Below are 22160 nucleotides of genomic sequence, written 5' to 3'. Positions count from 1 at the left end.
TTTCTCTTTCCGAGAAGCGCCGCCCTGTCTTACAATCTGGAGCCCCAGCAGATGTGCGGAGGCGGGAGGGGGGACGACTGACCTCTGCCCTCGGGATCTCCGCGGCGAGGGGGCGGGCTGGGGATGTGGAGGTCGAGGACCTGCTTTTTGAAGTCTACGGAGGCTCCACCGATCTGTCTAAGGGTCTGGTGCGGCGGCGGTGGGAGGATGAACTCCGGAGGTTATAGGAAAGAAGGGCTTTGCTCTTTGGGATCTTTCCATTGGGGATCCGAGGGGTTCACACGGTCCTGCCCTTGAGGATGGTGGGGAGGTAATAAGGAGGGAGGCATCGGCAATGGGGAGGCATTCCCCAGTATGAGGAACATTCAGTCTTGCCTCTATGACTAAGGGAAGCCCTGGCTGTACACTCAGAGGCGGAGGTGGAAAAAGGCATATTGCCTTACGGAGCCTGAGGCATGCCACGGCCCTGCCCTTGAAAGGTGAGGGTCACCCCATTCTCCGGAGTTGGGAGTCACAGGACGCCCAGGCCTTTGGTGACTGTGAAAAAGCCAGTACTACTCTCTTGGGGTCTAGGGAAACATTGCCACTGAAAGTCAGGCAGGCAACTGGCCTTGCTCTTTAGAATTGGGGACTGGGGACACAGTCCTGACCTGGGGAGCTCTGGTTCATTCATTAATTCAATGGATTTTTACTGATCACCTGTTAAGTGTCAAATATGTTGTTGGCACGCCGGATACAGTGTCCCTCTCTGCCTTGGTGGAGACCCCAGCCTAGTGGGAGAGTAATCAAATCATCCCAGATGACTGTGAAATTGGTTTTTGTTTTTTGTTTTGTTTTGTTTTTGTGTGTCTGGTGCTTTCTCTCTAGATAGGAAACTTGTCACATCTCGGCACCTTGGTACAAGCCGTTCTCCCACCTCCCCAGGGTCCCAGATTCCCTCAGTCTTCCCAGGAGACCCCAAGAGCGTCGGGGTAGGCTCTGGGGCGTCTCGGAATTATTTAGGTCCCCCAGCTTGGAGACAAAAGAGAAGGCTAGAAAGGGGGAAGAGGAATTAGCCTCCGGAACTCCTTCCCAAGAAAGAAGCTGTGGGAGGGGGGCGCCCTGGCCATCTCTCCTGTTTGGCGGCCGGCATAGTGCAGTTGTAGGGAAAGGGACCCCTGGCAGCTGCGGAGTACGTTTCAAGATACCAAAACGCCTCGGGTTTGGCAGTAGGCGGGGCTGCAAGTAGAAAGGTCCGCATTTCTGGGCGGGGCTTCGGGAAAGTTCACCTCCTGTCTGGCAGCCGTTGGCTACTATAGGCGAGGCTTTGGAAAGATCCTTTTGGGTCCTGCTCTAGGGGGTTGGGTTTGCGGACCTCAGGCAAGCGCACTTTATGATTGGCTGAGGCGGGAGGAGGGCGGGACTTCTGGAGGGGAGAGCTCGTCCGACCTGCACGGCCGTGGGCGGGGCTTAAGCTTCGGGTCAGAGGTGCAGTTCTACGCCTGCGCGGGCGGCGGCCTGTTGGCTCCAGCGCTCGGTTCCCGGCCGGGAGGGAGTCCACTGGGCTAGCTACGTGATGCGGAGGCTCCAGGTAGTGCTCGGCCACCTGAAAGGCCAGCCCGCGTCGGGCTCGGAGCCGGCGCCGCAGGCCGCGCCGTGTTGGAGCGGCGCTCCGCGGGCGCCGGCCGAGGACGTAGTGGTGGTGCACGGGCGCCGCACGGCCATTGGCCGATCGGGCCGCGGCGGCTTCAAGGTGAGGCTCCTGGGCCCGGGCGCCGGGTGTGAGACAGCGGCCCGGGGCGGGCTGGGGTCTGGCTTCTCTGCTTGGTTCTCCTCGGCGGCAGTGTTGGCTCCGCGCCCGAGCTGTGACTGCTCTCTCTGGTGGGTCTGGGGGAGCGGGAGTCCCAGGAATCCGGAGCACCGCCGCCGGCCGGGGGTCATCGCGGCCGTGCTTCCCGCTGCAGGACACCACCCCCGACGAGCTTCTCTCGGCCGTCATGACCGCGGTTCTCCAGGACGTCAAGCTGAGCCCGGCCCAGCTGGGGGATATCTGCGTGGGTGAGCACACTACCCAGGCCCTGCACTCGGTCCTCCGTGCCTTCCCATCCCGCCCCCATCCAGGCACTTCCCAGGTGTTTTCACTGAGCGGAAGGCGGAGGGACTTCACGCAGCTGAGTTTAATCATCCCTTTAGGGCTATAGACCCCACCCCCCACTCCTGCCTGCACATTCTGCATAGTAAATGTGATAGAAAGCAGGGCTCTCAAGTGACATTTCAACGCCAAGGCACCTGGCACAGGGGTTTCAGAGCACCGTAGGAGACAGGAGACGAGGGCTCTCCACCCATCTTGATGTCTTGTCCATGCCTTAACAGAATGAGGGAGCATCAGAAACCATCTAGTCCAGCCCCTCACTTCCAGGTGGAGAAACTGAGGCGTGGGGAATTTGTAGCAGAGCTTGGGCCTAAATCCAGGGCCTCTAGACCCTTTTCCTCCCACCCATGCTCCTCTGGCCTTGAAATATAACATTATATGCAAGCGTCTCATCCCATAGGTGCCACGCCTAGGCCGGGAATCACTGTTCCACCCCTGGAGTGCCAGCAGGGCTTGGTGGAAGACACTCAAGGGGAGGTGTGCATTTTCAGAGACACTTTCCTAACTGCCAAGACTACTTCATTAGCCTTCAGTCTTTACACTACATTTTTCTTTTCATATTATCTTTAAAGGCAGACAACCTTTCCAGTGTGTGCTGGATTGGAAAAGCAGGGTGCATGGGCAAGGGAGCATGGGCCCCTTGGGAACTGGGTCTAGTCTGTTGTCTAGAACTAGGACAAACTGCTGTATAGCTGGCTTCCTCTATTCCAGACCTTGAAATTCCAGTGTTTCTGAAGGAAGATCTGGAATGTCCCCTGTTTAATAATCAAAGCTGTATATTAGTGCCCAGGGCAGTGCCTGGCACTGAATAAAAGTTTGTTGTCCGCAGGAAATGTGCTTCAGCCTGGGGCCGGAGCAGTTATGGCCCGAATCGCCCAGTTTCTGAGGTAAGCTTTTCTGGTTCGAGCTCTGGGTTGGTCATCTTGACTCTTGGGTGGGCTTCGGCCTCACGGAACGCAGCTGTGGGTGGGAGATGATCAGGGTTGGACACCAGTCCTGGATGCAGTCAGGATTCTTGACATCCTGCTTTCATAAACGCTACCTTTCCCCTACTTTGAAGGGGGTGTGTGTTCCCCAGCGCTGAGCCAGGACCAAACAGCCTTTGGACCCGAAGCAGAAGCTCTCTGTGGCCAAAGTTTTTTAGCCAAAGTCAGCTTTTTGCTTTGGGTTTTGTACATGTGAACTCTGTCCCCTTGTCAGGTAAATAACCAGGTAGGCACACTGAAGAGTGACTTTGAGCTTTTTAAAAGCTAGCTGATCAAGTTGGAACCTCCAAAGCACAGCCGATCAGTAGAGACTTGCGAATAGAGCAGAAGTCTGGGATGAGGGGTAGCCCAGGAGAGGCTTTACCTAGGACAGGGCAGGAGGTTTAAATTATTAAGAACCACTTAGCTGTGTACGCCTAGCTGCATGGAGAAGAAATAATGGTAACATTAACTAGTTAAGGAACAGGAAAACTGACAAAACTTCCAGAGACGAAGAGAGGTTCATACTGCTTAGCCTGGAGTTCATAGACTCCCACCAGCTGCTTCCTCTTTCAGCCAGCCTGGCCGCCACTGTCTTCCTTAAGCTGCTCATTCTGTCCCCTTGCTGTGCTGTCCCCACCTCCTCTGTCTGCCCACAGTTTCACTGTTTTGCCCTGACTTCCCTGAGCTCCCAGGTTTAAAATGAGGGCCCCTTCCTTTCCAGTAGCTAGCCACGAGCCTCTTCGTGATGTGCTCTGCCAGCGTGCTCTGTTGCTGTCATTTCTGCTGGTTGCTTCACTCGCTGTGTGTGGTCAGGCGTCCTCTAGGGCACCATCAGCATCCCTCAGTGCCTCATACTGAGATGCTTAGTGAACACTTGGCAGATTGAGTGAAGGGGTGGGGACTTAGGGGACCTGGGAAGGCTTAAACAGGCTGCAGGGGCCTATGAGGCGATCCACTTGAGAGGATCTCAGCAAAGCCTGGCCTGGGCCCTGGCCCAGGGCTTCCCAACCCTGGCTGTATGCCAGAATCACCAGAGTGCTTTCACCCCTGAGATCCTGAGTCCACGGGTCTGAGGGCTTTGTACCCTTGGCCTGGGCAGGTTACATGTCAGCAGGGCGGCCCCACCAGCTTCCAGGGCTGGAACCAGTGTGAGATGCTGGGGGAACCCACCAGAACAAGGGATGTTGGAACATCTGGTGCCAGTCAGGGTTCTTTGTTCATCTGGGAACAGGCTTTCCAGAGAGAATGGGGACATAAAGGCCACGTGACTAGTAAGGCTTAAGAGTGGGGATGCTTTCTGGCCTCATACTTTAGACATTCCTTTTGCCCTGGTTCTCTTGTCTCAGCAGCAGGCTCTCTTTTCTGCTCTTTGAGGGGAAACAGGTGTAAAGTTTTCATTTTTGAATCTTCAAAGGAAGAGAAAGGATTGCTATTGCCCAACCAGGCTTCTCTTTGCAACCAAGAAGGGCCTTCCCAGAACAGATCTCTCCCCCATATCCTCTGCTGTAGCTCCTCTCTAAAGGACCCAGATAATTGTATCTTACATATTTCCTGAGTTTTTCAGATGCTAAAACCCACCACCAAATGGAAGAAATTAACTACTTGATGATCCTGAGCATGTAGCCCCCAGACCTTCTGGCGCCTTAGGACTGATCACTATCAGTCAGAATCAGTCAAGCTGATCACGTGCCCTGGAAGGCCCTCCCGCATCTGGCCTTTAAGAATGATCAGCCAAAACCCTTCGGGGAGTTCGGGGTGTTTTGCACACGAGCCACAAGTTCTCCTTGCTTGGCCCTGCAGTAAGCCTTTCTCTGCTCCAAGCTCTGAGGTTTCGGTTAATGGTTGACCTCAGTGTGCGGCAGGCACGTGAACTTGTGTTCGGTGACATCTTGCCTTTGGGCTGTGCTTGGCCTTGGTTGAGGAGAATCACAGGGTAGAAGGATGTGTGCTTGTGGGGCCCTGGGGAGCAGCACCTGTAGAGACGGGGTTTGCCCAGTGTGAAGTCAGGGCAGGGCTGGGTTTGTTCCCCTGGCCTATCTACCCCCTGACAGGGCGGTCATGTTGGCCACAAGCCTACTTTCCCTGAGAGCCTGGCCAGGGAGAGGGGCTGACTCTGTGGTCTTGCTTTCTGTTTCAGTGACATCCCAGAGACTGTGCCTTTGTCCACTGTCAACAGACAGTGTTCATCGGGACTCCAGGCGGTGGCCAGCATAGCTGGTAAGTTGTGACTGGTGGGGCGCCCACTGCTACGGCCTGGCCTTGGTCCTGGCTCCGTGGGTTTGGGTCAGCAAAGTCATCATCTGCTGGGCAAGCAGTAAGGATTTCGCAAAGGACCATAACCACAGAGCAAATGAAAGCCCCTCAGTGCGGCCCCCAGCCTTTTCTGGACACTCCTGGGCCTTCCATCTCTGAGGCTGGGGCTGAGTCCCACTTAGAGACCAGGTGGGGAAGAGGCTCCCCTGTTCCCAGGACAGATGGACTCTGGTGAAGGATGTTTATGAAATGCTTTTGTTGCAGGTGGCATCAGAAATGGGTCTTATGACATTGGCATGGCTTGTGGGTAAGAATTTCTTCCTGCTGGAGCTTATTAACCCAATTTGTAACAGTGAAACTAATTTTCACCTCCTGAGTTCTCAGAGCCCATGATTTCAGGATTCTCCCCTGGCCCTTTCTGGCAGCTGGCTGGGAGTGGTTCAGCTTATAAGCAGCCCCCAACTGTGACTGCTCAGGAACCGCCCACACCTCTCAGCACCTGCCCGAGAGGAAATGGGCTTGCTTTCTTGGAAATCTGTCTGGCTGGAAATGTGGGCAAGCATTTTGAGAAAATAGAACACGTGGGTTTCCTCCTGTGGCTCTTGCTGATTCCTGATTGCTGATGAGGGAGAGACAGCAGCTTTGGTCCCCCTAAAGCTAGGGACAGCTGCCTCCTATAGAACTAGCTTGTTCATTTTAGCAGGCTGTCTGTCCCCTACCCTGACCGAGGTGGAAACTCCCAGCTGTCTCCTGGGTTCTGAGGGACATGGTCAGGTCTGTGGTGGTTTGGTTATTGTCAACTGTGACTCCACCTTTGGCTGCTGCACACGGAGCCACAGAAGTTGAACTGGGCAGCACCTCCAGGGATGGGGAGAGTGCCAGGGCCCAGGCTCCCGTGAGCACCAGTGCTGGGAGGGCAGGCCGAGTGAGGGCTGTGGCAGGCTCAGGGAGGCCAGTGGCCCCAGGGGTCTTTGAGTTTCTCTTCATAGCGTTTCTTTTTAAAAATATTTTCTTTATTTTTATTATTATCTTATTTAACTAAAATAATGCAAATATATATTTTATATAATATGTTCATAATATAATTTATATATTTATATTTTGTGTTTATTAAATATAGATAGTTTATTAAATATATGAATTATATAATATGTATTTTACAAACATTTTATATAAAATATTAATATATAAAAATTACTTTTAATATTTATTTCCATTATTGTATTTAACTATTTTATTTTGGTGTAGTGGGGAGGTAATTGGTTTTATTAGTTTTATTTATTTTTAGAGGAGGTACTGGGGATTGAACCCAGGACGTCGTGTATGCTAGGCATGCGCTCAGCCACTTGAGCTACAGCCTCCCCCCTTTCATAGTGTTTCTTGATCGGAGCCTTTCTAAGCCATCTCAGAGCTGTGCCAATTGGCACTTGTGCTGCCCTGTGTCTGCACTTGTAAATAAACCCAAAGACCTCCCTGTGGGGACTTTGGCCAGGCAAAGTTCAGGCTGCCTTCTGATTTCTCTAGTGTCCCTCTGTCTTACTGGAGAAGGGAGGTGTGGGTAACCTGAGGAGAAGGCTGGAGGCTTCATGAGTTTCTTAGAGGATATCTGAATCCCCAGGCAAGTTAAAGACCACATTACTAGGGTATTAAGAATCTGCGTCAGGATGGTCCCCCACATCACATGCTGACTGTTCCCCCTAGAGTCTGATGATGACGGGTAGCCCGGGGCATCCTACTTCAGAGTGGGCTCTGGGGCCAGACTGCCTAAATTTGGATCCTGGCTGAGTGACCATGGACAAGTTACTCAGCTTCTTGGGGCTTCTGTGTCCTAATCTATGAAATGAGGATAACTGTCTCAGCTCTGTTGAAGTTGATGAGAAGATTAAATGGGGTCATAACAGCAGCTAACTCTAGGGCATACATCCTGTGACTGACACTGTTCAGAGCACTCTAGTACCTGAAAAGATTGTAAAATAGCACGGGGCACCTGAAAAGCATTCAGTTGAGGTTATGTGTTTTATCATCCTTTGAGGCCTTATGTTCCCCCACCTCCTGCAGGCCCTTTCTGGCCACACTAAGCTGAGATCTCAGCTTTCCCTCTGCTACCAGCACCTCCTTGTCCATGCAGGTCAGCCTGCCCTTTGATGTGCAGCTTTTAAAATACTTGTCTCTTCTCTCTTCTGAATTTGTGGCCCCTGAGGCCAGGGCCAGGGCTTGTTAACTGTGTTTCCCCCACGGCGGTGGCCAGCACTAGGCTGCCCTCCCAGGACCTGCCCACTGGCTGCAGGAGCAGTTGTGTTGAGGAAGGGTGGCCCTGCGCAGAAATGTGGACCGTGCAGCAGCCTGCCCTGGGCGAGGGGTGGGGGTTGTCGAAGCCCTGCACCGCCAGCACTGCTTGCTGGCCAGTGCCCCACCTGGGGCTCCCAGACAGCCCATTGGATTTCCCAGAGTTCCCTGACTGCTTCCCAGCACTTGGTTGACGCACAGCTCTCCCTGGAGAGCCCTGCTAATGATGTCCTCCTCCTCAGGGTGGAGTCCATGTCGCTGGCTGACAGAGGGAACCCTGGCAATATTACTTCACGCTTGGTGGAGAAAGAGAAGGCCAGAGACTGCCTGATTCCTATGGGGTGAGTGCCCACCCGTGGCTCCTTTCCCCCGGGCCCCGTCAGCTCCCTGCCTGGCCCGGAGCAGGGGTGTAGGAATTTGGATTATCGTGTGGCCTCCTGCCTTTGGGCCTGGTCTATTCTGCAGGGCCTCTGGGGATGGGACTTAATGCTGCCCCTGGCTGCCCTTTCCTGAGGCCCCCAAACTTCTCTGTGCCTCTGGGTTTCCAAAGGCAGCCCAGCCTGTCACTCCCACCCTGAGGGGCTCAGTCACGCTAGGCACGAGGCAGCTACACTCCAAAGCCCTGGAGGCCCAGGAGGTTGATGAAGGGGGTGGCCATGCTGATGAGGGAACGTGGGCCCTGTCTGTGCAACATCGGAGGCGCGCTGCCCGGGCACAGCACCTGTGCTCTGCAGCAGTGTCCCCGAGCTTCAGGCCAGCCCCAGGATCTGTGGACGGGTGTCCGGGCTCCACTGGATGTGAGAGATGTGCAGCTGCCTCCACATCCACTGACCCTCTCCGAGGGGCGCCTGTAAAGCCAGAAGCCCAGGCTGGGAGGCCTCGCTGTGGCTCTGGGCTCCCGGGATGAGGGTGGGCTCCAGTTACGGGGAGCGGAAAGCCTGGGGGTGGCCTTCCCAGAGGGAATTTGGGAGCCATCTCCCCACCGTAAGGCAGTTTTCCTTGAGGCACAGGAGAAGCTGGCCGAGTAGCCATTTAGCGCCCCCACTCACGCCCTCATCTGCGCTGGTCTCTGGTGCACAAGCTTCCCAGGGCCCCTGACTCCCTGCCCGTGCCCCTGCTCTCCGCCCTGCGTCACCGCTGTCTCTCTGGCAGGGACTGGCCCTCCTGTTGTCTCCTGCCTATAGCCCTGGGGGCCCAGAGTTCTAGCACAGCTCTACAGCCTGGCCCTGGCCCCGGCCCCAGGCTGCCAGGCCACACACTCACTGTTCACTGTCTGTGTTCCAGGATAACCTCAGAGAATGTAGCTGAGCGGTTTGGCATTTCCAGGGAGAAGCAGGACACCTTTGCACTGGCTTCCCAGCAAAAGTAAGTGCTATTTGGGGTGGATGCTTCAAAGGCAGCAGAGTGAGGTTTCGAGGCTGTCCTAAGGCTATAGCTGGGCAGTGAGTGGTTTCCAAGCCTCATACCTCCTGGGAGGGCGAGGTGGGCAGGGGCCAGGGCCACTGTAGAGTTAGCACCTCCATGTCCAGTTACAGTCTGTTCACCTTGAGCGTCTTCTCCCTAGCTAGGCCTCAGTTTTCCCATCTATTCATTGGGGGTGTAATGAGGACCAGGGCTCTTCTCTAGTTGGCTGTTTGGTGGTTAGACATTGTAGCCACAGGTTTCTCTGAATAGCCGTCCCTCTGGAGTGTGGGGCTAGCACTGCCGGGGACCCCGGCACCCCAGCTTCTGGACCACTCCTGAGTTTGAGGGACATCCTGAGGCAGGGGCTGGTGGTGACATCAGAGGAACCCCAGGGGTTCAGGCTTCTGCGCAGGGGCGAGATAAAGTTGGCAAGTCCCAGCTGCCCAGAGAGAGGACAGCAAAGGGAAGGTGTGGTATCCAGCCAAGTGCGCGTCTCTGAGGCACTGGTTCTTAGCCACTTGGGGCCAAGTACCCATTTGATCTTCCCCATGGGAATGCCCCTGGACCCTTATATTTTGCATATGATTGCAAGGATCACCCTAAAATGCCTTGTACTTTTACACTGTTTAATTCTAAGATTCATCAAGTAGTTAATACTGCCATTTTAAGTAAGTGGAAACGTGTGGGGAACAGATGGAGTCGAGCTGGTGGGATCGAACAGAAAAGTTGGCAGAACCCAGCCCAAATCTTCCTGGGGCTCCAGCCTCAGTTTGGCTTAGTCCCTCTTGGGTGAAGGGCTCCCTCCCCTTTGAGACGGATCAGCCAGGATCTGATGATTTGAGTGTGTTGGCCAAGAAGGCCCTGGAAAGCCATGGGGGTCCCCGCCACCCCCCAGGGCAGGCAGGTAGTAGGGCTCCCCCAAGGTGAGCATGTTCCCAACTTTAGTAGCCTAAGTTTGCATGTCTCCCCCAAAGGGCAGGGCATGGGGCCTCAGGGAGGGACCCCAGGAAGGAAGATAACCCCACGGGAGCCTGAGCCTGGCTGTCCATGGTGCTGGCAGGGCAGCCAGAGCCCAGAGCCAGGGCTGCTTCCAAGCCGAGATCGTGCCTGTGACCACCACAGTCCACGACGACACGGGCACTGAGAGGACCATCACTGTGGCCCAGGATGAGGGCATCCGCCCCAGCACCACCTTGGAGGGCCTGGCCAAACTGAAGCCCGCCTTCAAGACGGGGGGCTCGACTACGGCTGGTGAGACGGGGCCAGGGGCTGCTTCCATGCTGGGTGTCCTCCCCTGGGAGCCTGGAGCCACCAGGCAAGGTGCAGGTGGAGGGTCTGGACCTCCTCAGCTTTGCCCTCGGGCCTCCTTAACCCTATGCTTTCCCTCCAGGGAACTCCAGCCAGGTGAGTGACGGGGCAGCTGCTATCCTGTTGGCCCGGAGGTCCAAGGCAGAAGAGTTGGGTCTTCCCATCCTGGGTGTCCTGAGGTCCTATGCAGTGGTTGGGGTCCCGCCTGACATCATGGGCATTGGACCTGCCTATGCCATCCCTGTAGCTTTACAAAAAGCAGGTAAGGTGGCTCCTTCACACCCTAGATCACCCAGATCTAGGGATCTGGATCCAACTCCTGCCTTGCGTGCTGCTGCCAGAGGCGGGGGTGGGGGGCTGTGAGTGCTGCCGAGTGAGGGTGGAGCAGGCGAGCACCCTGTACCCCGTCCCTTCCTTACCCGACAGCAGGGAGCCACTGACCCCTCTGGAACAGACACACCAGACAGCCCCCAGGCCATGGATGGGCTGGGGCCCCGGGGAGACAGGCTGCAAAGGGGCCACTGGGACAGCTTAGGTCTCCCCCACTTTGCCTGCAGGGCTGACGGTGGATGATGTGGACATCTTCGAGATCAATGAGGCCTTTGCCAGTCAGGTGAGCCTTTGCTGCACCACACTGCCTGGGCTGCCCAGTTGGAGCCAGTGCGCAGGGGGGCACAGGGTCCAGGGAGGGGGGCTACAGCTACTGTTCCGTCGTCTTCCAGGCCGTCTACTGTGTGGAGAAGCTGAAACTACCCCTTGAGAAGGTGAACCCTCTGGGAGGGGCCGTGGCCTTGGGCCACCCACTAGGCTGCACTGGGGCGCGACAGGTCATCACGCTGCTCAACGAGCTGAAGCGCCGCGGGAAGAGGTGAGGCCGCTCCCTGTGGGGGTGTCAGAGGGAGGGGGACATGCCTGCACCCACACACACAGCTGAGGGGACAGGGCGTGATGCCTGTTTTCCCCGAGAGCCAGCTGTGCGGGGGACCCTGGCCTGCAGCTAGCATCTGCCACCCTGTGCGTGTGCCCAGGCAGGCAGGCCCTGGGGTCTGGCCGCCTCTGTGCCCACGAAGGCCTGGGTCCCCCAGCTCAGCCTGGTCCGCTAAGAGCATGGTGGTTGGGCCTCTGCCCTTCATGCCTTCACCCAACCAACACGTTATGCTTCCACAGGGCATACGGGGTGGTGTCCATGTGCATCGGGACCGGCATGGGAGCCGCCGCTGTCTTTGAGTACCCTGGGAACTGAGGGAGGCCTCGGCTCCAGGTGCTACCCAGTGATCCGGCGGCCACGCTGCGGAAGTGACACCTGGGAAATTGAGCACTGGAGGTGGGGGCAAATCAAGGCACTTCAGCCAATTTGGAAAATGTGACCACTGATGACAATGCAGGAGCTGGGGAGGTATGAGGCCCCTCTTGCTGGGACAGAGGAAGGTCGCTTGTGTACCGCCTGGGGATGGGGAGCAGTGGACGTAGTAAATGTGTCACCTCGTCTCAGCGGCCGTGGTTTTTCCCAAGGGGCCAGTTCTTGCTGTGCTGCGCTTGCCTCTGCTTGACCTGAATACTGATCCTTAACTGCCGCGGGCTCCACAGGGGCACGACCTACCCTTGTAGCAGCTGAGGACACAGGGCCTGGCAGGGGTCCCTCCATCCCAGGAGCTGCTCAGAGGCCTAGGGGGCGTCCCGGCCAGCAGACCTGTTCCTTAGTCCTGGGCCATGTTTATTTGCGGGCGGAGGGCGGAGCCTCAGAACTGGCAGGGGGACGCGTATCTCTCATCGTAGGAGCCTTGGCCGCGGAGCCGCAGGGTGCAGGAACTCTCACCAAGCACACCTTCCACCACGAGCGTGGACTCGTACAGCTCACAGCTCCTGTGGGGAGCAGGGCTGAGATGGCGGGGGGCCCTGGGCCAGGGCTCCGGGGGCGGTGGCGGGGGGCTGAGGAGGGGCCGCACCTGGCAGTGAAGGACAGCTGGAGTGTGATGGAGGTGGGCGGGGCGTGGACTGCTCGTGCCTCCAGCAGCCCACTGCTTGGGGAGACCCTGAAGGCCACAGGGTCCTTGTCTGGCTCTTGCTGGCCTGCATGAGGAGAAAGGGACAAATGCAGACAGCTCCACACGCCGCCCCAGGGAGCGTGCACCTCTGCTCCTGCCCAGCAGCACAGGGCGGGGGAACTGGCCATCTCTGCAGGAATTCCCAGGTGGGCCCAGCTGGGGGAGCCAGCCTGCAGGGACAGGGCACTCAGGCCCCTCCCTGGGTGTCTTGGCCCAGCCTCGAGGTGGGGCAGGCAGGAGGGCATGACATACCGGTCAGCACGGTCCAGTAGCTCCGGCAGCCGCTCAGGTTCATCAGATAGACCTCCCGGACCCGGGCCTGGTTCACAAAGCAGGTCCCGAAGTCCACCCAGCTGGTGGAGAGCTGCAGCTTGGGCACGGCCACAATGGCCCGCAGAGGCACCTCCTAGGGGAGGGAGCAGAGCCTTTAGTTTGGTGGGGACCCAGGGACCTTGTCCAGTCCTGCTGGGCTCTGAGCCAGGCTCTCAGGGACGCGGGTGCCCTATGATCCCAAGTCCTGAAGCTTCTGAGGCACGTACAGGCAGCACCGCAGCTAGTGGAAGGGGGCCGGCACTGGCATCTAAAGCCAGAGGGTGCTAGTGGGATTCTGCACAGCAAAAGGGCGAGGAAGGTGCCATCTGCTCCCCTCCAATGCCCCAGCAGCCCCTGCCCTGACCCAGCTCTGTGGTGTCTGCTCCCTGATCGGGCTGCCCTACTGCCTTCCCCCTTGTCCAGTCCTCTGCTCCTCTTGAGCTGTGGGCCATCTCACCTTTTCCCTTGGCCTCTCAGCTCTCCTCCACACCACAGCCCTGTGACTTTCTGTCAGGGTCCACAGAACAAGGCCCTTGGTATTCTTACCTGGTGTTTGAAGTCCCACAGAAGCCTAAGAGATGGTGTGTCCCTCAGGTGCTCATCCCCACCCATCAGGCCATTTACTCCCTTGGCCCGGTTTCCCTTCTGTCTCCATTAAACAGTGTGCAGGCTTCACATGCCACCACCTCCAGGAAGCCTTCCCTGATTTTCCACCCTACAGCACCCCACTAGGCTCTGAGCTCCTAAGACAGGTAAGGATGAATGACACTTCTCTCCATATGCAAGGCCTCTTCCAGGGCAGACTTTCAGGGTTTGTCTTCCTCTGACCCCAGCAGAACAGAGCTGAGCACAGCCTGGTCCTACCCCTATCACCATGTGGGGCAGGCCTGAGACTCACCTGAGTGGTCTGGTTGCTATACTCCAGAAGCAGATTCTGAGTAAACACCATCTCTTTCTCTCCACTCGCGCTCTGCTGAATGGCCACTCCAGGCAGCATCTGGTCAGCTGGGAGCTTCTGATAGGAGAGCAGCTCCAGTGAGAGCGAGAAGGACACGTTCACCTGAACGGATGTGCATGAGCCATCACCTCAGGCTGCTGGGGTGGGCGGCAGCTTCCCCACCCAGTTCTGTCCTTCCCTGCACAGACCCTCCAGGCCCAGCAAGGTCCCAGCTCAGCCCGCAGGGCCCAAGCGGACCCAGCCCTGCCCAGCAAACAGCCCAGCAGCACCCCCAACCGCCCTGCCTGGCGCATTCACGCCCTAACACTGGCTGTGCCCGCCCTCAGGAGCTGAGGGGCCAGAGGGACAGATGACAAGCAAGCTGCCCTCCCTCTTTTATGACCAGGCCTGTGGGCAGGCCTGTAGGCCCAGGTCAGGCCCCTCTCTGTTCTGAGGACAGGGAGGAGCCTTTGCAGGGATTTAAGCAGGGGACGCAGAGTTGCTTTGCCTTCCTCAGGGTCACCCTGGCTGCTCAAGGGAGTTTGGGAGCCAAAGTGTAAATTAGGCCCAGCGGGATGGGGCTTAGACATGTGGCTCCCTAACTCAGTTCTGTGGACCTACCTCCACAAATTTACCCAAGGCTCCTGTTAGGAATACAGGTTCCTGGGCCTCAACCCAGACCTTCACCTCTCTGGAGGTAGCACCTGGGAACCTGTGTTTCTAACAAGCTTTCTAAAGGCCACTGACATGTTGCCATGCTTGGAACCCCATGTCTTAGACCAAGACCCGGGTGCGGGGAGAAGGGAGACGCGCTGAGAGACTGAGGAGGGGGCAACAGCAGGGCTCGTGGCTGGCTGGTTGGGGAGAGGACGGCCTAGAAGGAGGGGTTCCTGAGCTCTGGCCTGAGGAAGGGGTGGGGGGCGTGGTGGTTGCTGAGATAAAAGGCCGCCACTAACAGGAGGCACAGGTGTGGGCAGGAATTGAGTTTGCGACAGAATTCTGATCAGGAGCCAGAGGCCCGGCAGTGTCAGCACTGGAGGGTGAGATGTGGAGTGCTTCCGGGATGTCCTTTCTCCGGGGATCTTGGGGCTCCCTGAGGCATTTTTTAAAGGATTTTAAAATAACTACTGGTAACTAACCCTGTAGTCTCATGGGTGCTCTGGTGGAATGGGACCTCTGGCTGTGCCCTGGGGCTACCTCTCCGTTTACCTCCGAGGAGGGGAGCAAATGCTGAGTGGGTCAGGGGTGCCCTGCTGCAGGTCTGTCTCCCCTACCTCCATGATGGGATCTCTGGGGAAGCTGCATCACCAAGCACAGCGCTTAGGACGTGGCAGGGACCCAGTACCTCTGCACTGAAGAATCCCTTTTGACAGAAGTGGACGGATGAGCCAGGAGTGTGCAGAGGGAGGCCGGGCCGGCGGGGGCTCTAAGAAGGCCCTCAGAAGGGAGGAGGGAAGCGGGGGGCACCCAAACCCAAGGAGGCAGATGCTCACAGCTACCCAGAGGCCCTGGCATTCCCAGGACTCCCACCTCGAACGCTGCAAATCCCAGATCCTCTTATCATGGATGCCCCATCAGAAGAGGGAACACCACTTCGGGATCTGGTGTGCCTTATGTCTGCAGAAGGACGGTGCTCCTACCCTGGGTGAGGGCACGTGAGAAGGGAGGGTGTGTGCAACATGGCGGTGCCCGTGGGACCAGGACGCTGGCCAAGGGGACAGAGAGGGGGCTGGTGTGTCCATGCTCATACATCTGGCTGTAGCTGCGTGTGTGGGCCTCGTGTGCAGGGGGCCAGTTGTTTGCTGGACACGGTGCGCCCTGATGCACAGGGCGTGGTGGGTCAGAGTGCAGCTTGCGTCTGGACGTCAGTGCCTGTGTCTGCGTACAGACCTGCGCGGGGGCCGTGGAGGTGCGCTGCCTGAACACACAGGTGCGCGTCAGTGGGGGGAAGGTGACCTCTGCCCACTGATCACAGAACCATTCACTGACCAGCATGTTCTCCTGCGGGAAGAGCACCAGCTGGGGGCCCGCTGCCTCCGTCTCCTCGCACTCCTGCTTCCAGCCGGGCCCAGGAGGCCTGCGGCTGCGGCTCGCCCCATCTTGAGAAACGGAGAAGGGCTTGGAGACCAGGAGCCGGAAGTAGTGTGGGATGTCCGTGGTGTTGGTCAGCTTCAGGTGGTGCGTGGTCACCAGCTCACTCAGCACCTGGGCAGCCGCAGAGGTGGGGGGGCCGAGGATGCACCTCTGCCCACTGGAGCCCATGGCTCGGATTGGGGCTGGTGGGGACTTGGACTGTAAGACCTCTGCTCCAGAAGGGCCTATGGGGACATCTGAGGTAAACTGGTAGGGCCAGGGTGCAGCACACTCACCCCAGAACAGGGCTGCTCGGCGATGAGGTCACTGGCCTGGTGCCGGAAAGCCATGCTGCCGCAGTAGTCCACCTCCACGCTCAGCCTGCCGGCAACAGGCACGGCTGGGCCTTGGGGGCTCGTCTGGCGCTGGCCAGCCTTTCCCTGGGCTCACCTGCCGGCTGCTCCCTCCCCTCCCCTCCCCATCCTGGCCCCCAGCAGGGCGCAGGAAGGGCACTCCCCATCGGGGGCTGGAGGAGCCAGGGTGCCCGGCAGACTCACTGTGCGGGCCGCACGTAGCTGTGCAGGTCCAGCCTCATGGGTCCCACAGCGAAGTCCTGCAGGCAGCGGCGCCTCCCTGGAAGCTCCCTCTCCACCTACCAAGCCCAAGCTTGAGCACTGGGGGTCCCCGAGCTGAGCAGGCAGCCAGCCACCCAGGCAGGCGAGAGGCAGTGGTGGGGTCCCTCCCCTGGCCAGAAGGGCTCACCTCATCGTCCAAGCTCATGAAGCCCAGGGCGTAGCCAGTACACTCCACCTTGTGCAGGACCTCGGGCCCGAGGACCACAGGGGTGAAGGAGATGTGGATGGTGCTGCTGCCCCCGGCAGGGACCACCTGGCACAGATGTGTTAGCTTCAGCACTGCCTGTGCCCCTGCCCAGAGGGGACGTTTCCAGGCAGCCCTCAGCACCGCCCCGACTCACCACCTGCTTGGGGCTGATGGAGAACAAGTGGTCAGAGGGCACCCCCTCGTGCCCCTGCAGGATGACTGAGATGACCTTCTGTGGGACACTGCCACTGGAGCTGCCCTCGGCCTGTGGGCAAGGAGCCGCCGAGGCTCACGCAGGCTCCAGGCCCACCAGCCACACCCAGCAGCCCGCCCACCCACCCCCGTGCTCACAGGCTGGGCAGCCTTGTGGCTGGAGTCGGAGGTGTCGGAGGGACTTGGGGACCAGGAGCTGCTGCTCTCAGGCGTCTCAGGGCACAGGAGGTCGTTCCCAGCTTCGTCCCGCAGCGGGAAGGGAGGCCCATAAAACACCAGCAGCTCCAGCAGCCGGTCCTCCCTGTCTTCTGGCACGTAGGTCTCCCAGTCCAGGCGGATGTCTGGGGCAGACGTGGGGGGAGAAGGGCGAGGAATAAGGAAGGAGCGGAGGACTCTCACGGGCCCTCACCTCCCTGCAGCTCCCCAGAGGCTGCCCGTTCTCTCATACTCGGGGCCTCGCTTTCTCTCTAATGCCGCTTCCATGCTATTCTTGTTTTTTAAAAAGTCCACAGCCTCATGCTATCAGCTGTATTACCCCTTGCCCTCTAGATCACAAGGTAAGGTTTCGTATCCAAATGCACAAATCCAGCTCCCTCTGCTCTCCCCACAGCCCCCTTTCCTTCAGGCCTATTTGCCGCCTGCCTGGACCCTCCAACCCCCGTACCCTGCCTTCTCCCCTCCGTCCCTCAGTCCCTTTCCCAACAGGCAAGCCTTTGGGGGCTGCAATGTCAACTCTGCCCTGCCAGGATTCTCTTATCTCTTTGCCCCCATCCATTTACTCACTGGGCAAAATCTAACCCTGGGTGAACAGAACTGACCCTTTGGGCCTCAGTGAGCAAGTCCCCCACATGCTGAACAACTTGCCACCCCTATAAGTAGGTCCCCAACCTACACGGTACCCCCACCCTGCCCGTTCTCCTCAGCTCTCTCTCCCAACCTGCACCACGACACTGTCACACCTTCCCTGTTCTCTGACACCTCCAAGGCCTCTGACACTCACTGGGTGGCCCCACCTCACCTCCCAGAAGCCCCTGAAGTCCTTTCCGGAGCCCCTACCTCTGTCAGCATCTACCCCATCACCGCCCCCCGCCCCACCTTCAGTCCTGCCCCCACCCCGCTTCTCAGGCCAGCCGCATCCCACCTCCCCTCTCCCCTAGCTGCTTCCCAATAGCACTTAAGCAAGGTCAGGTTCCCCCACTGTGAACAAGCTTCCCTCTGCCAGATGCCCCCTCCAGTGCCACCTCTCCTCTCCACAGCAAGCTTTAGGACAAATGGTCCATCAGCGCCTCCCCCGCCCAGTTCTCACCCACCCCCAGCTCACAGCCTGGCTCTGCCTGACCTCCCTTGATACGGCCCCCAGCACGCTGGCCAGCCCTGGAGTCTCACTGAATGCACTCAACACCCCACCCATCAGAACAGAGCCTCTCCACATGGCCCCTGTTGTCCTGCCACCTCTGTATCCCCAGCTCCTACACAGCACCTGGTGGGTACCTTAGGGGCTGTTGGCTGAAGGGATGTGAAAAGGTGTCTCCTGCAAGTGTCTGTCCCTTTGCAAAGGTGAACCTGGCCAGAGAAGGGCATCTGTGGACCATGGATCCTGGGAGACCCCAAGCCCTACAGGCAAGGACAAGTCCTGTCCTCAAGGATGCAAGTGGCTCTGACAAGCCCTCATGGGCATGGTCACTCCCCACCTTGGCCCTCAGGGGTCTCCCTCGGTACCACAGGCCACCTGGGTCCAGGTCACGGGCCATCAGCTTCTCTCCAGCCCCTCTTCCCTCCCAGCCCAGGCCTCCACATGGCACAGCCTAGCAAGAGCCCCAATTTATCTCATGAGTGTCTCACCACAAGGGCTGGAATTATTCAGGCGCAGGATCCGGGTGACTGTGTCTCCTCCAGACACCTGGGTGCCGAACCTGGAGGCAAGAGACGGGGTTCAGCACAGCCGTAGCCAAGGCACACCCTGCAGGCCAGGTGACCTCAGAGAGGAGGGCTGGGATTGGGACTCGGGCAAAGCGGGGGCCCCACAGTTGTCTATCTTTATCCTGAAGTCACCAAGACCCAGGCCTGGAGGCCTTCCCCTTGCAGCGCCAGGTGAACTGTGACCCGGGGCTGCTCATTGCCCCAGGAACCCCCACGTCAACACTCCAGTCGCACTGACGGACCACACAGATCCCAACTCAGTGTGAGGGGCCTTGAGTCTGGCCCTGACCTTGGGCCACAATGACTACTTGCTACTTCTGTCCCTGCAAAGCCCTCTGAGATGTGCAGATTGCAGCCCTGTCCCCTGAGGCCTCTCTCTCTGCAGGGTCGCCCTGTTCCAGGGCTTTCTTGCTGGGTGGTACCAAGTGGCCAGTAGCAACGAGTTGGCATGGGCAGCCCGGGATGGAGGCCAGAGGGTTTCCAGAATGAGAGGAGGAGGATGGGGGTGGGGTACCTGATGACAGGCTCCTTCTGGAACTGGTCAGTAGTGTAGAAGGTGGTCCTCAGGGAGCTGATGGGGCAGCCCACCACCGCCATGTGCACTGGGATGACTGTTGGAGGCAGGTCTCCCACCTGCAAACAGACACCAATCCTTTGTCACTCTCATCACTGGCTGCCACTGCACTCCCTGGCTCCTCATCCCCTCCACGCCAAGTCCTCCTCTCCTGCACCCAGACCCGGGTCTCCACAGCTTGATCCCAGCAGGGCGAGGACTCTCTCCCCACTGATGCTCATCCCCCGGACACCCCCAAAGGCCTGGGGCCGCCTGACCTCCCAGCCCTGGCTTCCCTGCCCTGCCCTTCCATCTGCTCTCCCGCTCAGCCCTTCAGCCACACAAATCTCCCAGCATGATGGTCTTTGGCCCCTTTGATTAAATGCATTTGTCTTTTAAATGGAAATAACTGCTAGTAAAAAGTAATAAAAATTTTTTAAATTTAAAACAAAATGTGATACCCATAATCCGACCCTGCCCCCCAGCATGACTCACTGTTAACATTTCTGTGTACAACTGTCTAGATTGATTTTTGTGGACATAAAACATACAAGCAAGGAGCATTCTGGGCGTGCTTTTGTTTTGGTAATCTTCTCTTTTATCTTAACAATGTCTAAAAATTGTTCTAGTGAACTTTACAGCATCATTGAATGGGCTGTGGGGAACCCAGCCGTACGGACGTAGCCTAATGTTTTTGTCCAATCTTCTCCTGACAGATGTTTGTTCCCTTTGACCCTCCCTGTTGTAAACAGTGCTAAGAAGAAAAGGAGCCCTGGTACGAAGATATTGGTTCACATATCCACTTCTTTCCTTGGGGCAACTTTCAACGTGTGTCCCCAGCAAAGTGCAGAAGTGCCTCTGGAGCACACATACCCCAGCCGGCCCCACCAGGCACGGAGCACCCTTTCCCTGCACTTTCACTGACAACTTTTCAACCTTGTTCATCTCATGAAAACTAGTGTTTCAGTGTGACTTTTAATTCCACTTCTTTAATTACCAGTGATGGTGACCTATTTTTCATGTTCACTGGCCATCTGTATTTGTCATTCTACAATTGCCCATTCAAACCTTTTGCCCACTTGGGATGCTTTTGCCCCTCTTATTGTTAGTTAAGAACTCTTTGTATATTAAGGTGAACAATCCTTTGTCATTGGGTATAGCACAATTTAAAGCAAACATCTACCATATTTAATGTAACTAACCTGTTCAGTTTACTAAATAGTTCACAAAAACCTCTATGCAATAACTAAATAGTGTTGGACGTTGTACACGTTTCACGTTTAGTGTGGATACTAAAACTAAGAGCTCTCTACTTATATTATCTGTTGTCTTATTCATCCCTGTATCCTCCACAGTCCAGTGGACCACACAGGAACCCATACATGGTAGGTGCTCAATTCATGCTGAATGAGCGAGTAAATGAATGGACTGATGGGAGGATGAATGAATGCACCAAGATCTGGGCGAGGCTACAGCTCTGAGAAGCTGTGTTCTCTCTCCACACTTATCCCCACTTGAGATCTCGGGTCCTGGCCTAGGAAGGCAGCCTCTCTGACTCCTCTGCTCCCCTCAGTGTGGTCCCAGCCTCATGGGAAAAGGTGTGGGCACTTCTGCTCCCAGAACCCCTCCTGCAAGAATCTCAGTGGTTGCTGCAGATGCAAAGGCCCTTCCCAAGCTCAGTGGGCAGCCTCTTCCAACTTGATGAAATTTGGGAGTCTTAGGGCCAGGTGTAGAAGGAGAATGCACCTGAAGGCTGGGGTCACGGCCAGGGTGCCTGCACCCCAGGCCACCCCCACCCCCGCTTGCCCTTACCACACAGAGGAGGTTGTCCCAGTACTCGCCCCACATGTTCGCACAGGCTGTGATGTTGATGCTGAGCTGCTGGCGGGCCCCCAGCACGCCCTGGGAGATGTGGGGGAAGAAGGAAGCTCCTTTTCCGTGAGACAACATGCTTTCCATAAACTCTGGGGGAGAACCAGGAATGGGAATTAAGGACCCCAAGGCAGGAATGAGGTCCAAACCCTCAAGCATTAGCAAGGCACCTAAGCAGACAAGCCAACCTTACAGCCGCTCTCGGTCTGGTTAAACAGAACCTCCTCCAGGGAGCCCTGGGTCCCTGGGCTGCCTCTCTCACCTCTGGTGAGGCCGCGCCCCAGTGGGAGCCCTCCCTCATGAGCCACCACTCATCCCAAATCAAAGCCCTAGCAAGGAGATGCCGCATTCAAAAGACGGGGCCCTGTGAGGTGGAAGGCCACGGCCATCTCAGGGACCTTGGTAGAAAAGACACCGAGAAGTGTCTCTGGTCAGGGTCCTCTCCCTGCAGCAGCTGGCCGACGTCCTTGGAAGGCCACACCAAACCCTGCTCTGGCCCGGCCTGGGGCTCTTACCCAGCTGCTCTCGCTGGGCCAGAAGCTCCCGCATCCGCGCCGTCTTCAGCAGGACAGGAGGCATGTTGGGGCTTTACCAGACAGGACACAGAAATAGCACCAAACCATCAGGGCCGCTCCCTAGGCCTGAGCCACCCGCCGCCCCGGCAACCGCCATCCTACCAGGTGCCAAGCGGAGGAAGGTGGCCCTGCCTGCTCCTCCCCCGGGAGAGCTGGTCAGGTCTCTTCTCCACCTCCGCCTGTGGTCTTCGCCCTGCTGCACCCCTACCGCCCAAGGTACCCCAGCTATAGGCCACCCGCTAGCCTCAGGACTGCCTCCCAACAAACGCAGGAGGGCTCTGGGGCAGGGACCCCCGATCCCCAGGCTCTGAGTCCTAACGACCCCCGGACGCAAACCAAGCCAACACTCCCCATCCCTCGCTCGGCTGCCTGCAAAGGCCACTCCAGCCCTTCCCGCTGACGTCTGTCCAGCAGCGAGCACACACGAACTTCCTGGAGCGGGCAAATTAATGGCTTAGGGACTGTTAGTGGTGCCCCTCCACACACGG

At 57.6% G+C, this 22160-nt stretch overlaps 2 protein-coding genes across 4 annotated transcripts in view; one reads left to right on the top strand and one right to left on the bottom strand.

Moving 5' to 3' along the window:
- Positions 1–1429: 1429 nt before the first annotated feature.
- ACAA1 (acetyl-CoA acyltransferase 1) lies at positions 1430–11838 on the top strand. The gene is made up of 12 exons (XM_072940999.1): positions 1430–1732; positions 1944–2037; positions 2961–3018; positions 5237–5316; positions 5617–5659; positions 7881–7979; positions 8923–9003; positions 10103–10293; positions 10433–10612; positions 10908–10963; positions 11073–11218; positions 11518–11838. The coding sequence occupies exons 1-12, from the start codon at positions 1556–1558 to the stop codon at positions 11591–11593; spliced, it is 1281 nt and encodes a 426-aa protein (XP_072797100.1). The 5' UTR covers positions 1430–1555; the 3' UTR covers positions 11594–11838.
- A 205-nt stretch (positions 11839–12043) lies between these two features.
- DLEC1 (DLEC1 cilia and flagella associated protein) overlaps positions 12044–22160 on the bottom strand; it is a 63549-nt gene continuing 53432 nt past the window's right edge. For all 3 annotated transcript variants that reach the window (XM_072940992.1, XM_015236295.3, XM_072940993.1), the window contains 14 exons: positions 21613–21683; positions 21038–21189; positions 19187–19305; positions 18595–18665; positions 16891–17093; positions 16694–16804; positions 16480–16605; positions 16275–16369; positions 16014–16098; positions 15634–15849; positions 13606–13767; positions 12648–12801; positions 12297–12420; positions 12044–12213 (listed from right to left, as the gene is read on the bottom strand). In XM_072940992.1, the coding sequence (XP_072797093.1) occupies positions 12090–12213; positions 12297–12420; positions 12648–12801; positions 13606–13767; positions 15634–15849; positions 16014–16098; positions 16275–16369; positions 16480–16605; positions 16694–16804; positions 16891–17093; positions 18595–18665; positions 19187–19305; positions 21038–21189; positions 21613–21683 (1813 nt within the window). In that variant the 3' untranslated portion in view covers positions 12044–12089. The remainder of the gene's footprint in view (positions 12214–12296; positions 12421–12647; positions 12802–13605; positions 13768–15633; positions 15850–16013; positions 16099–16274; positions 16370–16479; positions 16606–16693; positions 16805–16890; positions 17094–18594; positions 18666–19186; positions 19306–21037; positions 21190–21612; positions 21684–22160) is intronic.

Source organism: Vicugna pacos, chromosome 17 (assembly GCF_048564905.1).
Source record: "Vicugna pacos chromosome 17, VicPac4, whole genome shotgun sequence".
In the NCBI taxonomy this organism is placed as follows: domain Eukaryota; kingdom Metazoa; phylum Chordata; class Mammalia; order Artiodactyla; family Camelidae; genus Vicugna; species Vicugna pacos.
Note: the sequence above shows the minus strand (reverse complement) of the source record. Positions and strands in the feature narration are given on the sequence as shown.

Excerpts from the sequence above, each read along its gene's own strand:
- ACAA1 (XM_072940999.1), top strand. The coding sequence starts at position 1,556 with ATGCGGAGGCTCCAGGTAGTGCTCGGCCACCTGAAAGGCCAGCCCGCG. Across the intron at positions 2,038-2,960 it reads GCTGGGGGATATCTGCGTGG|GAAATGTGCTTCAGCCTGGG; the intron begins GTGAGCACACTA and ends TGTTGTCCGCAG. Across the intron at positions 9,004-10,102 it reads GCACTGGCTTCCCAGCAAAA|GGCAGCCAGAGCCCAGAGCC; the intron begins GTAAGTGCTATT and ends TGGTGCTGGCAG.